The following is a 14469-nucleotide window of genomic DNA, read 5'->3' as shown; positions in this document are numbered from 1 at the left end:
TTGCAAACGTTTTCTGGAGATACTCCAACATTTTTGCAGATGACTTGTAAAATCAAGAACCAGAGTGGTGAGATGTGACAGAGCCATCAATGGAAGTGGAGGAAGACAGCCATCATGTAGACTGAACCAGTACTTATTAGAATGAAAGCTGGATACAACTTAAAATTTCAGATGAAAAAGCCATCCACTTACTGCATTCATGTATTGTGCACCAAGTATTTTGTAAATATAGTATACGAGTTCCATGCCTACCATGGCTCCTGTTTTCTGGATGACATTTCATTAAAATTTGGAAGTAGATTATATAGTACTTTGAAAATATAAGCCACTAATTTTCTTTTCTGTACGTATTGAAAAGTAACTAACTTACTGTTGATAGAGGATACAAACCTTTCACATCCAGGATGACTCCACCAGCCTCTGTAATTATAACCGATGCTGCAGCCATATCCCAGCAATGGATCCCCAGCTCATAATATGCATCAGCTCCTCCAGTAGCTACCAGACACATGTTCACAGCTGCTGTGCCCACTGCACGGATCCTGCATAGGAGAAGCATTATGCCGCATACTTAAATATTAATTGAAAGGACCGTGGCACCTTAGATACTAAAACAAAGTAAAATCATAAAAATCGAAACCTAAAGACACAAATTTTATATATTGCAGCTTAACAGTCATTAGATGTGGTGGCCACATTTGTTTTCTTATCTCTTTATTTATGTCTAGTAATCCTGCTAATAGCACCCTTTCTCTTTTAGGATTGCTATGCTCATTCCTCAAATAGCATCTATGCAGGGAGCCATGGTTTGTCACATAAAAGAACACGTATGTATATATGTGTGTGTGTGCATATGTCATATAAATCTCTATCTCACACACGTGAGTACACACCTCACATTTTTGTAAATATTATATTCTATCTTTTCATGTGACAACCCTGAAGAAATGATACTTTGCTACGAATGTAAAGTAGTGAGTGTACAGCTTGTATAACAGTGTAAATTTGCTGTCCCCTCAAAATAACTCAACACACAGCCATTAATGTCTAAACCGCTGGCAACAAAAGTGAGTACACCGCTAAGTGACAATGTCCACTGTTATACAAACTGTACACTCACTACTTCACATTGTAGCAAAGTGTCATTTCTCCAGTGTTGTCACATGAAAAGATAGAATAAAATATTTACAAAAATGTGAGGGGTGTACTTGCTTCTGTGAGACACTGTACACACACACACACACACACACACACACACACACACACACACACACACACACACACACACACACACACACACACACACACACACACACACACACACACACACACACACACACACACACACACACACTAATAGATAGGCGTGGGGTAGGCAAACCAATACATAGTTTTTATTATTAATAAGTACAACTTTACTTAAATATCTAGTCAGAGCAAAGCAGTGTTAAAGAACGTCACTGTTCTATTTGCAATCACAATCAGTAGGAGATCACAACAATCAACCTGATACACTTTCTACCAATTTGGACCATTATAAAGAAAAAAAAGAAGACATATGTAAAAGAGAATACAGCATGTTCACAATACTTGTAATACTATGTTGTAAGTTACCCATGGATTGGAATACACAACAGTCTCTCCATGTTGGATAGAATAATTTTAATGACCTCTGGGTTCCGATTTGATCCAAGTTCTGTGATAATCATGGATTTAGTTATATCTGCAAAATATAAAGTGGGACTTGACTAAAGGATTAAAAATAAAAACAAAACGAAACAAAAAAAAAACACAATAAAATAAAAATACATAATCAGGAGTCCAAAAGCATCCCTACTTAAAAGTTCATTTTATGAACCTTGCGTCTCAGGTTTGAATCCTGGTCTGCAATAAGAAAAGCACTTCGTATCAGCTATAGACATACAATAAAGTTTAGCAAAATTTGCTACTGCAGTTACTGTCCACTATATGATATATAAACAATTCTGCATTAGTTACAATTATACGTGGCAGAATGGACTCCTGAAATTCCCAGAAACGACTGTAAAAAAAATTTTAAAACAAATTATATGTCTCAAACACCCTCATGATTCGAGGCACCATCTTTCCAGAAATCTTTCTTATTCCCAAATCCTGTGAGAACCTGTTGCACGGTTTTCCTGTTCATATTCAGTTCCTTTGCCATCATTTGCACACTCAGTCTTTGATCTGAGCGTACGAGAGTTCACACTCTGTGCACATGTGCAACCATTCTTTGCATTTTGGATGCCCACTTCTTGCCATCATCATGGACATCTTCCCTGCCTTTGCAATGCAAAAACACTTGATTTCTTCATGGAATGTTCACCATAAACCTGTTGTAACAGATCTTAAGTTTCACTTGCACTTCTGCCAATTTTCAAGCAATGTGAAAGGATAATTTCACCTTTTGGGAAAATGTTACATGTTTCACCCATGTTTAGGGTGAAATGTAACATGTTCCCAATGCTGTTGCCGCATCTACTGATCGCTGGTGCAATGCTTTACAGGCTCCAGCAACTAAAATTAATGCACTTTTTTTTATCTGCAAAAAAATGTGCATTTATTATTTTTGGTCAAGAGGTGAACTTATCCTTTAATCAGTTCCAGATTCCTGTCACTCATTTCCCGCCAACAGTGCAATGGACGTACATGTTTTTTCTTCTACTACTCTATAGAGAATGAGTCAATTGGTCTGCACCCAGGTGAGTGCAAGTTAGAACATGTCAGAACAAACTTGAGTGTGAATGGCTTCGAGTCTCACCACCATAGTGCTACGCCGCAGGCATTCCTGGAATTAAACGGTCACACCTAGTATATGCTTATGGCTTCAGCATGTGAGGGGGCTGGTGTACTTTACAGTGTATGATTGAGTCTATTAGATGGATCTCTGTCTTCCCTATGACTATTGTTACTTAACCCCCTAGTGATTGAGGCTAAAACAAATCTTAATGCCTAAACACTATTTTGCAACTTGTGTGACATTTGGTAGTAAACTGTACACATCATTGCAACTACTTTGTGTATCCAGGTGGATTATACCTTATTTTTTTCCAGGATAAATTGGGCTCTATTTTGGTGGTAAAATAGCAAAAGGAAAACTGGCCCCAAATCTTATTTTAATAAATTTAGTGGTATATTTCTTGCTATTATCATAATTTACCATCAAAGAACAACCCAAAATAAATTCTCCTGCTCCTGACAAATCACAGGGATACCACGTTAGTTGTTATTTATACCCGTAGTAGGGCCCAGAAACAATAGTGCGCATTTTGTTTTTTTTTCATCCTACCTAAAAACACTGACACTGCTACCAATTTAAATAAAATGCTTTTGCTTTAAAAGAAAAAAAAAAAAAAAATAATAATAATAATAATAATAATATATACTGATGTAAGAGGACAACTTCCACTTCTAGCTGCCTAGGCGGTCGCAGCAGAAGTGGGAACCTGTCAAAAAAGTGTATCGACTCCCCAAAGGTGTCAATTCCTCATGGGGAGCAGGGGACCAGTACTTAAAAGTGGAACTTTCCCTTTTGGCCGGAGCTCCGCTTTAACTGTATGTGTTTTCCTAATGTATCTGATGGTGTCTGATTTCCCTGAACCACCCTATACTGTGAATGGAGTACTCTGTCCCCGTCTCTGGTCACCTCCCTGCCTGTATATTTGCTTCCTGCTGTTAGCACCAACTCAGGTTACCTCTGTAATATGACTGTGGTGACCTTCATTCTGGGTCTACCAGATTTCCTTTATCAAAGCAAGAGAAAAAAAAAAAAAAGGCAGATTTTAGGGCATATGTTATTAGGCTACAGGCTTGTGCTAATGGCAATAGCTTGACATTGGTTTGAGACACTTCTGAGAAGCTGGGGAGATGCTTACCTTTCTGTCCAGACACTTGCAATTTCTGGCCATTACAAAAGGCTCCTTTTCCTTTTCTGCCAGTGTACATTTTGTCTTCTACACAACTGTACACAACCCCAAATTCTACCTATGGAAAGATAAGCAAACAGACCTGTTATCTAATGTCTGGATTTTCTTTTACGTTCAATGATAAAATCCAATTTTTTGAGTTGTTCCCAGACCCCAGAACAGTAATAGGAGGGGAAATCTTCCAGTGGGGAAACTAGTCCTGGTGACAGCCAAGGATTCTTTCACTTTGGAGGGATTTCCTCACTTCGTGTTTTGGCTAAGAGACAGAAAGTGAAGGAAAATCTCCCTGATGGAACACAGAAGAATGCATACAAACAAACAAACAAAAAAAAAAAAAAACCACACACACTGACAGGTGTTACAACCTTCACTTCCTCTAGAATTAAGAAAAAAAAACCTTTTGCCTTTAGCTCTACTTTCATGATCTGACTCCAGTAACTTGAAATGTGAATGGCTGGTAAGTGCTGTGCACAGTTCTACTATATACTGGAAGTCAGTATGTGTTTGTCCGTTTCCAGCAAACGGAAAAAGAAATTCCATCTAAAGTCTAGAAAAAGTTACAAAATAGTGCTCACAATAGATTTATAGAAATGTTATGATGTATGCAAAAAAAAAAAAAGAACTTAAATTAGATACAGGTCAAAGAATCACAGCATTATATTAAACACAGAGACCAGTATGTATGAGGTATAATTATGGTTAGCAGTTAGCTAAAAATGGCTGTAGTGAATGAGGAATTATTTTAGTTCAACCAAAAAAAAAAAAAAAAAAAAATCCAAGTAAATTACTAGTTCTGGCTGTGTGTTTGGATTGCATCAGCTGTGTTCAATAGGTTTACCTATTCTTGGATCTCAGCAGCTTTGTGCGCTACCATCATATTCCTAACATCGCATCATCAGGCCCCAGGAGTGGTCTTAGAATTATCCAGCAAATATGTAACTATGCTAAAACTCGAAAGTACATCATTTTAACCTCAATTTAAATTGGACCTGAACACAAATAGTGAAGGTTTGCTATCTTAGAGGAAACATCTAAGCAATACCCTTAAAGATTTAACTTAAATCTGAAATTTCTCCAGAAAAAAAAAAAAAAAAAAAGCAGTGAACGTCCTGTGGCTACAGCTTCAAGCTAATAAAAGAGGATTTTGCTCGCTTTAGAAACAGCAGCTTGGCATTGCATGCCATTATTAAGCTTGTGACCTTCTAGAACTCCCAGATCCTTCTCCACCATTGATTCCCCCAGTTGTACCCCCCCCCCAGTATGTATGATGCATACATATTCTTAGCCCCCAAGTGCATAACCTTACATTTATCAACATTAAACCTCACTTGCCACATAGTTGCCCAATTAAACAGTGCAATCATATTTGTTTTCCAAATAAGGAGGTGATACAACAGATCACCCACGCAGATGGGTATAAGCAATAATGAAATTGGTGTGCAGTACAGCACAAACATACACTGCTTAACAATGAACATTAAACATTACTCCAGGAAGTCAAATTACACAGCCACGTGGTAATAAGCACAGGCTACATTGGACATATTTTTTTTGTAAAAGATAGAAGTTCACCTTTTAGTAAAAAATACTTAAAAAAAAAAAAAGTGCATTTATTATTTTTGTCTTCAGGAGCTTGTAAAGCATTACAGCAGCAATCAGCAGACTGCTGGTGCCACGCAGGTCTACGGGATGTGCGAGCAAGTATATATATTGATAGGAAGAATGAACGAACTACCATGGCGCTCCACAGCGCCATGGTAGTTAATTGAGAAGTATAAGCCGCTAAGACTGAATGAGTGGAGCACCTGGACGGAGCCCCATACGGCCGTGTTTTTTCAAATTGGACAGCTAGCCCAGACTTTGAGTCACAAACAGTGATTCATGTACAGTAATTCAATTGTCAGCTACACATAGCATTGCAACTATAAATCAATATACAGTAAGTTGTGAGTTCAACCTACCTGCTTATTCACAGCAAATCCAATGGAGATTGCCACAAATGGAAACCTACGCAGACAAATGAGATAATAGGATTTAGACAGTAAATTCTTATGAGCAGGGCCCTCCTAACCCTTCTGTACTAAATTATACTGGAATTGTCAATCCAGAACGGATTGTTCAGTAATGGCTTGAGGCTGGAAGGTTGAAGAACCTGCTGACTGCCTATATTTTGATACTCCACCAAGCAACTTATGTCTGTGGTGTCATGGGTATTCCTCTATTACATTACATTCAGCCGAGTAGAGTCTAAAAATCATCAGCTAGGACATGCTTCTGCTCCACAGCATCCAATCAGTACTAATAAAAAAGATGGATATAGACTTTAAAGGCTATGCCTGACCAAAATAAAAAGAAACCTTCGGTACATCTCTGCAATACAAGCACATTCCCTATGGATTATCCCTCTCAAAAAACAGTACAGAAAAAAAGCTGTTGATCCTGCCAGAATTCCAGTGTTCTTTTAACTTCTAGTGGAGAACTGTCAATGCAGTCTCTGCTGCAGTGAAATCCCCAGCAGCCTTGTCCAGGTTCTCCTTTTTTGAACTACAGAACACATCTCCCGTATACTATTGGGATAATAATAGGGGCAGGTGTCCTTCACTCCAGCAGAAAAGAAACCCGATATGGCTGGTAACATTGCTTGGGATTTCAGTGTAGCATTTGACGGGTGAGGAGGTATTGTATCGCTAACTCATCACTGGTTTTAGCCCCCTAAATGCCAGACTACTGAACTACAACTATAGGAGTGTTGCAGGGTGGTTGCAGTGTGGCCCCGTCCACTTGAATAAGTTGTGGGCGGGAGTGTGTAATTCCTGCTGTGCACACCCCCAGCTGCTGCCTTGCCAGCTAAAAGAGAGCAGATGAGGGGTGGTAAAATGCAGCTCAGTCACAGGGTTTTACTGACCGCCAAAGACCAGTGTACACAAGGCCTGCCACTCCAAACTTTTTGCATTAATTGATGGCCAACACTCCACTATAATTTTAATCAGTTTAAAGTGATAACAGCAGCCTTGGTTTACATCAATACAGAGATTCCAAGAGTTCTCTGATCAGCATGCTTTATAGACAGCATTGGTGTAAACCTGAAAGAAAAAAAAAAAAAAAAAAGAGAAGGTATTCTAAACCTTCAGAAAACTGTGCCCATCCCACCCACTACATAATGGCTTTTGAAGGGCTGGAAAGAAAGGAACTTTTTTATTCTAGTTCAGACTGAATAAAGCAACTGATCGCTCCAAAAAAATCCCTCCAAGTAGTACACTGTAATAGAAATGGTATTATGTTTACCTGTCCGGCAGTTCAGGTTTCCCATCTTCTCTCTACTAAAGTTCTACAGCTTTTGAGCATTCAACACTTCCGGATGTGTCAGATTCCTGATCCCCTGCCACACAAATCTGTTTCCATCTGCTGACCCCTATGTCACTAATGTGTCCGGTAGTGAAGTAGAGGCAGGAGGATGAAACCACAGCATACTGCAGGGGATGAGGAATACAAGACACCCCAAAAGTGTTAAATGCTGATGATTCTGACGGGGGGCTGTAGCACTTCAACAGAGAGAAGATAGGAGACATGGGCTGCTGTAGAGGTAGAATAAAACTATTACAGGGAACTACTATTGTTTAGGGGAAACAAGTGTCATTTGAACTATATCAGCTTGAGGAGAAGCTGTCACATGTAGGAACAGAAAATGTATAAAAGATTGTGCATTTACCTGGCAGTCGAAGAAATGGAAACAAAAAATATTTTTTTTTGGCATAGAGAAGTGCTGTCATTTTTCTAATTGCTACATTTTGTGACTAGTTTAGTAGCAAACTTAGTTTTAGTTCTTCAGTTGTCAAAACTATCGAATAAAATTGCTTTTTCACTGATAAAAACCACATTGCTGTAACAGATTTCGAACAATCATATCAAAATCACTTATGCAGATAGATTTTCATGCCACAGAAGCATTCCTTTCTGGAAGCCATTGTTGAATCAAACAAAAAAAAAAAAAAAAAAAAAACTCTACCTGTGTACAAAGTTAGTGGTGCCATCGATAGGGTCAATAATCCACGTTGGGTTATCAGTCAGTATGCTTTTCTGACCGGCTGCTACAGACTCTTCACCAATAAAGCTGAAACAGGGGGTCACAAAGTTAGAGTTGTGTGCAATGAGATTGGTCAGCCTTTGTACACAGCATTGCTCAGAGCAATACAGACACCCAAATGGCATTCAGCAAGGTGTATAATATATTGTAGCCTTGCCTGTGAGTTGGATATTTCTCCTTGATGCATGAGATAATCATCTCTTCTACCTTCTGGTCAGTGGCTGTCACCAGATCTGCCGGGGAGCTCTTCATCATCACCGACACCTCCTCCTTCAGTGCTGCACATACCACCTGCCAACGCAGAGCGTACATTAGGAAGGTCACCTATTCACCCATGGTGAAGATATTCTATACTAGTAAGCTGAGAGACACTGATTTACCTATGCAAGGGGTATTACAGATATAAAGTGCACCTGTGCATGGACTATGAACAAAGGTCACAACAAAGACTCTAAATCCCTGGTCCCCAACCTGCAGAGGGCCATGTATGCCCCCATCAGAAGTGGAAGCATGGATAGGTAAAAGGGCCTTTATTAAAACTATTCTCTAGCAGTGTCATGCAACATCCCTGGTCAATGTCTTCCTCTTACAGCATGACTTCAGTCTGCAATCACAGTCTGTGACCATTCCCTTTAGTAGGTCTTCAGTCAATGCTAGTATTCTGTATTAAAGCGGTAGTAAACTCTGCTATTATTTCTTCTTTTAGGGGCCCCCAGGTGGGATATGCCATAATGTACTAGTATGCACAGCATAGTAGCACATTATGGCACACTTACCTGTCAAACTGAGCCCTCCAGCACTGCGATCGATCTGGCGGATTCCCTGTGCTTCCATCTTCGCTTGGACTTCCTTCTGGGTTCTATGCCTTCAGCCGATTGAATGGCTGGGCTGCGATGACATCACCTCCGCACATGGGGTCACATTGCAGCAGCACAGATCGGAGCTGTAAAGTTCACTGGGCTGTGCATGCGCGGCTCAGTGTACATGATGGCTGACAGACAGGAGGAAGCATTTATGACAGAAGAGCCCGATAAGGTCTCTTCTGTCATAAATATCCTGTCAGCAATTTAAAATAAAAAAAAAAAAAATTACCACCACTTACAAAATGTAGAAGGCCTTTTTTGTTTTTTTTTAAGTGGATGATCACTGCTCTAAAGCCTGGTTCTATCCTGTTTCTCACTGCTTAGAAACACCTGCTGTGTTTACATTAAAAGGCTGGAAGACTGCCAAAAGTCTGTTGCACCAGAAAGTAGGACAAAACTAAGACTTCAGAGCTTCTGTTGTAAAATTTGAAGACGAATTTCCCCATAATGCACACAGATGGCTGCCGCTAATTTGGGCTGATTGCCCGAGCGACTTTTAATAGACTACTTGTGCACTTATGAATTTTATACATTTATTTCAGTGTTTTATGTCATTGCCATCTCCTGCATTAGTTAATATACATTTGTTGTTGTCATATATAACTTCATCTCTGTGCGCCAGAATCACCTCTTTACTGATTGAGTGTTGTCGCCCTAGGACAGGAAGTGTTTTTCTTGCAGAATTAATAGGTGGAAAAACAGCCAGTCAAAAAGAAAACAGATGAGGCAGCTGCCACATCTAAGGATTGGTAACAAGGCCTTGTTTAGCAGTGCTTTTCCTGCTTGTTCAGTTCACTCTAAAACATATCGAAATCCAAGAACAAAAAAGTAATATAGTGCAGGTTACCAGTCCTTAGATGTGGCACAGTAAGGGTCAATCCTGTAATGTGATGGTGTTGTATGGCCGATCCAGCTATTCACAACAGCCTTGTACCATGTGACAAGCTGTGACCAATCACAGCTCACACAGTATTTCTCAATGGCTGCAAGAATGAAGCCAGAGAGAAGGAGAAATGATTGCTTTTACAGCCTTCATGGGTGTAAAAGTAATCAGTGTAAAAAAAAAAAAAATCTTCATCACCCCCCCACAAGTAGTGCAGTGTCACTATGGTGACACTGTACTGCTAAAGTGTCAGTATGTAGAGAAAAAAAAAACATAAATAATATAAAAAAATAAAATAAAAATGTAAAAAAAGTTTTTTAATTATAATTTTTGGTTATAAACTAATTTGGGTTTTTTTTTACTAAAAAGATAACTGAATAATTTTTGGCCAAGATTTATGATGAAATATTATTTATTTGCAAAATGTTATAAGAAAAACACTTTTTTTTAATTTTCGGACTTTTTTATTTACATAGCAAAAAAAATAAAAATCCCAATGGTAAATAAATATTACCAAAATAAAGCTTTATCTGTCTCAAAAAAATGCTAAAAAATTCATATGGGCACAGTGTTGCATGACCGCGCAATTGTCATTCAAAGTGTGATAGTGCTGAAAGCTGAAAACTGGCCTGGACAGGAAGAGGGTTAAAGTGTCCGGACTAGAAGTGGTTAAATACAGTTTTATCTGCTGCACTTAGATGGGCGCCTCCTGCTTCCTTTCTTTTAACAAACACTTGCTCAGCATATTGTATCTATGTGTTGTCACCCTAGGACAGGATGTGTTTTTGAACTATAGATCTGCTTTCTACATAACCTAAGAGGAGGTGTGTTATAGCATGAAACAAATATGTAGATAAGCGGTTCTAACTATATTCTGGATTGGTATTAAAGCCAGAAGTTCAGCAAGACAGTCAGGCAACTAGCATTTTCAAAAAGGTGGCCAACAATGCACCTATATTATACAGGATTTATAAATTGCCAACAGATTGCACAAGTCTTACAAAATAAAAAGAGAGGCAATGCAATTAAAACACTGTTGGGAGGGCGCTGCACATAAAAGCTTATACATTTCTTGGTTCAGTCTCTTTGTTGCCTACAGAATCCTTCATAATGGTTCTCATACACCTTAATCCTTCATAATGATCTGATTTCATTTATATGACTTATAAACTGTACTCAGAATTACTTTAGAAACTTCTTCCACATTTCATGTAATATTCAAAAGGAAAATGTTCTTGCTCATCTTGACATATAGAGAAAATGTCTTTGTAGAGATACATACTGCACCAGCATTCTTGGCTACTTGAACAGCAAGATCCATACATTCCTGCCACAGGTCTGCCATGTTTACCTGAGTTGAATAAACAAGAAGTTTAGGCTTCTCTCAATGTAAAACCTACCAATGAAGAAGTATCAATGGACAAGAGCTACATCTGCAGGGATTTACTAAGCATACTTATGTGACTTGCAGTGCAGTTAGCAAAGGATCACTTTGTGTGGGGAAATATACATATAACAGAAGTAATATACCTACTATTTATTGACATGCTGCCTTCTCCTTGACTACTGAAAGTATTGCATACTTCTGGGTATGTAAAATACCTGCCCCCCTCCCCCTGTACGTTGTGGTTTCTCCCACAAAAATATATGTTGGTACAGGGTGCAACCACTGAGTACAACGGGGGGGGGGGGGTAATCAGTATACGACCCATCCAGCTCCTCAAATACTTGCAGAACAGAAGCGGTATGTCAGGAAATAGGCCGCCAGGAATGTAAGTACAGTCATGGCTAAAAATATTGGCAACCCTGCATTTCTGTTAGATAATGCACCTCTTCGCCCAGAAAATTGCTGCATTTATTATTATTATACAGGATTTATATAGTGCCAACAGTTTGCTCAGCACTTTACAATATAAAGGGAGACAGTACAATTACAATACATTTCAGTACAGAAGGAATAGGAGGGCCCGGCTCCTGGAGAATGTTTAGGCATTCTCATGTTTATTTCTTTTGTTTGTATTGATATAACACAAAAAAAGTGCAGAAACAAAAAGCCAAATCTGACACATTCCACCCAAAAACACAAATATGGGGGACTGGACAAAATTACTGACACCTCAATTTAATATTTGGTAGCACACCCCTTGGAAAAAATAACTGAAATCAATCGCTTCCTGTAGCCATCAATGGGTTTCTTACACCTCTCTACTGGAATTTTGAACCACTCTTCTTTCTCCAACTACTCCAGGTCTCTCAGACTGGAAGGGTTCCTTTTCTCAACTGCCGTTTTAAGATCTCTCCACAGGTGCTCTATGGGATTTAGATCTGGACTCATTGCTGGCCAGTTCAGTGCTCTCCAACATTGTGTCTGATACCATTTCTGAGTGCTTTTTGACGTGTCCTCTGGGTCATTGTCCTGCTGTAAGACCCATGATCCCTGACAGAGACCCAACTTTCTGACACTGGGCCCTACATTGCACCCCAGAATTATTTGGTAGTCTTCAGATTTCATAATGCCATGCACACGATGAAGACATCCAGTGTGTGAAGCAGCAAAGCAACCCCAAAACATCAGTGAACCTCCACCATGTTTGACTGTAGGGACTGGATTATTTTCTATAACCATTTCCCAACCGCTCTATAGCAGAAATACTGATACAAGGCGGCACGGGTGTGCAAAAACACACACACACACACACACACACACACACACACACACACACACACACACACACACACACACACACACACACACACACACACACACACACACACACACACACACACACACACACACACACACACACACACACACACACACACGATTTTGCATTTCCGGGTAGGGGCCAATGCTGTTGACAGTGCTCATATAGAAACTGAAGCCCATGTGAAACAAGCAGGGAGAGGGGCTGTACAATGAATATGTTGCTTGGCCCTTCACAGGCAAGGTTCACTTTAAAGTGGAATTTTCCCCATAACAACTTGATAAAAAAATGTCTTTATCAAGGAACAGTCATTCCACAGTAACCAGAGCACTGGTTAAAGCTTGTAGGAGGAGTTTTCTTTCTGCTCTAGGAGGATGAAGAACCCCTAACCTCTGTCTGGACAGTGCTGATTTGCCCTGTGCTGATCACATGCACTCTCCGAAGAAATAACAAAAAAAAAAAAAACTCTCTAACAATACACACTAAACTGAGCATGTGCAGAATGCTATGGTTCAGTGTGTCTTATCAGGAGATAAGACGTGGACATTTAAACAAGAGGAGGAGCAGAGAAGGCAGGATCAAATGGCCTTTTTATACAATGCAAACCCCTTGGGTTCTACAGCAAGTATAACAAGCATGCTTTACTGCATATACAGACTGATTTTACTGTTGTGGGTTTAGTGACACTTTAAAGACTGCAAAATCTCAAGACACTCCAGTGTAAAATGTAAAAAATGTAAATGTTACGTATGAATGGGAAACCTGTCTGTGACAATGCACACAACTACCTTGATGAAATCAAGCGCACATCAGAGGTGACCCCTCGTATCACATCAGAAGCCCCCCCATCACATCAGAGGCACCTCTTCATATCATAGGTCCCCCTATCACAGAGCCCCCAAATCATATCAGAGGTCTACCTTTTGGTTCCAGCAGCATGGCGGAGGGTGAGAGGTGGCCTTCCGTCTTCTCCTGATTGCTGGCTCTGGCCCCACATGCGACCTGCCATGGATACGGGTGTCAGACGGGTGAGCTGGCCACCATCACCATAGCAACGATCAGCAGTGTGTGTCCTGTCCCTAGAGCATCATAGATGCTGCTGGCCTGCACACCATCCCACCTCATGGTGCTGACTGAGGGCGGTCCGTGTCCTGAGCTCAGGGACCCGACTGACAAGCACTGCTATAGGGTACCAATAGAATGAAGTACATTGGGAGGGAGCTCAGCCATTCCTCTTCCATACACTGTATAGGATACATCCCTGTGTCTGCACATCCTATGACAAGTCTACCAACCCCAACCAGCACACTGTCTGCATGGAGTGTGTATGTTGTCCGCTGTGGGACTCTACACACATGGCTGACAGACACACTGGCCCTAGTATGTGTGGGAGTCAGGGACCTTAGATTGTAAGCTCCTTGGGTGCAGGAGTATTGTGATAATAATGACCGATCTCAGGGTGGGATCGATGACAGTGAGGAGACAGGCCACTTCCTGGGCAATGATCAGGATCTGCTCACACCTCGGTCCGACTCTTCCTCATCCAATCATCACACAGGATGCTGTGCCCCGAATGAATGGTGACCCCCGCCTCTGATCGGAGTACAGCTGGGCACACAGACTAAGCATACATCCCGTACACACAGCGGCCAATGTGCGGCAAAGGTTACCTGGATGACACCTTCTCTCCGCTCTTCTCCTCCACTCTGTATATTCTTCAATCACAAGAAGGTTTGGCTGTAGCCTGGAGCTCCACTCTCGACAGGAAACATGTGACCTCCACTTCACTTTTTTTTTTTAAATTGAACTTTAATGTAACAAACAACCAATAGCTGCAGACTGGAGCTCCACTTGACAGGAAACATGTGACCTCAACTTCAATTTTTTTTAATGGAACTTTAATGCTGCACGTTCAACAGGAAACATGTGACCTCCACTTCACTTTTTTTTAAATTGAACTTTAATGTAACAACCAATAGCTGCACTG

At 40.3% G+C, this 14469-nt stretch overlaps 1 protein-coding gene across 2 annotated transcripts in view; it reads right to left on the bottom strand.

The window, feature by feature from the left end:
- IMPA1 (inositol monophosphatase 1) overlaps nt 1-14265 on the bottom strand; it is a 28012-nt gene extending 13747 nt beyond the window's left edge. The window contains exons 1-8 of one of the 2 annotated variants that reach the window (XM_089660990.1): nt 14153-14265; nt 11060-11128; nt 8189-8322; nt 7954-8058; nt 5909-5954; nt 3897-4005; nt 1615-1723; nt 391-542 (exon numbers count right to left, since the gene is read on the bottom strand). In XM_089660990.1, the coding sequence (XP_089517116.1) occupies nt 391-542; nt 1615-1723; nt 3897-4005; nt 5909-5954; nt 7954-8058; nt 8189-8322; nt 11060-11122 (718 nt within the window). In that variant the 5' untranslated portion in view covers nt 11123-11128; nt 14153-14265. Of the gene's footprint in view, nt 1-390; nt 543-1614; nt 1724-3896; nt 4006-5908; nt 5955-7953; nt 8059-8188; nt 8323-11059; nt 11129-13402; nt 13480-14152 lie in introns of those variants that run through there. The other variant, XM_089660991.1, reaches the window with a different exon arrangement.
- Between the last annotated feature and the right edge of the window lie 204 nt (nt 14266-14469).

This window comes from Staurois parvus, unplaced genomic scaffold (genome assembly GCF_062004578.1).
Source record: "Staurois parvus isolate SC_StPar_1 unplaced genomic scaffold, SC_StPar_1.0 ptg001302l, whole genome shotgun sequence".
NCBI lineage: Eukaryota > Metazoa > Chordata > Amphibia > Anura > Ranidae > Staurois > Staurois parvus.
Note: the sequence above shows the minus strand (reverse complement) of the source record. Positions and strands in the feature narration are given on the sequence as shown.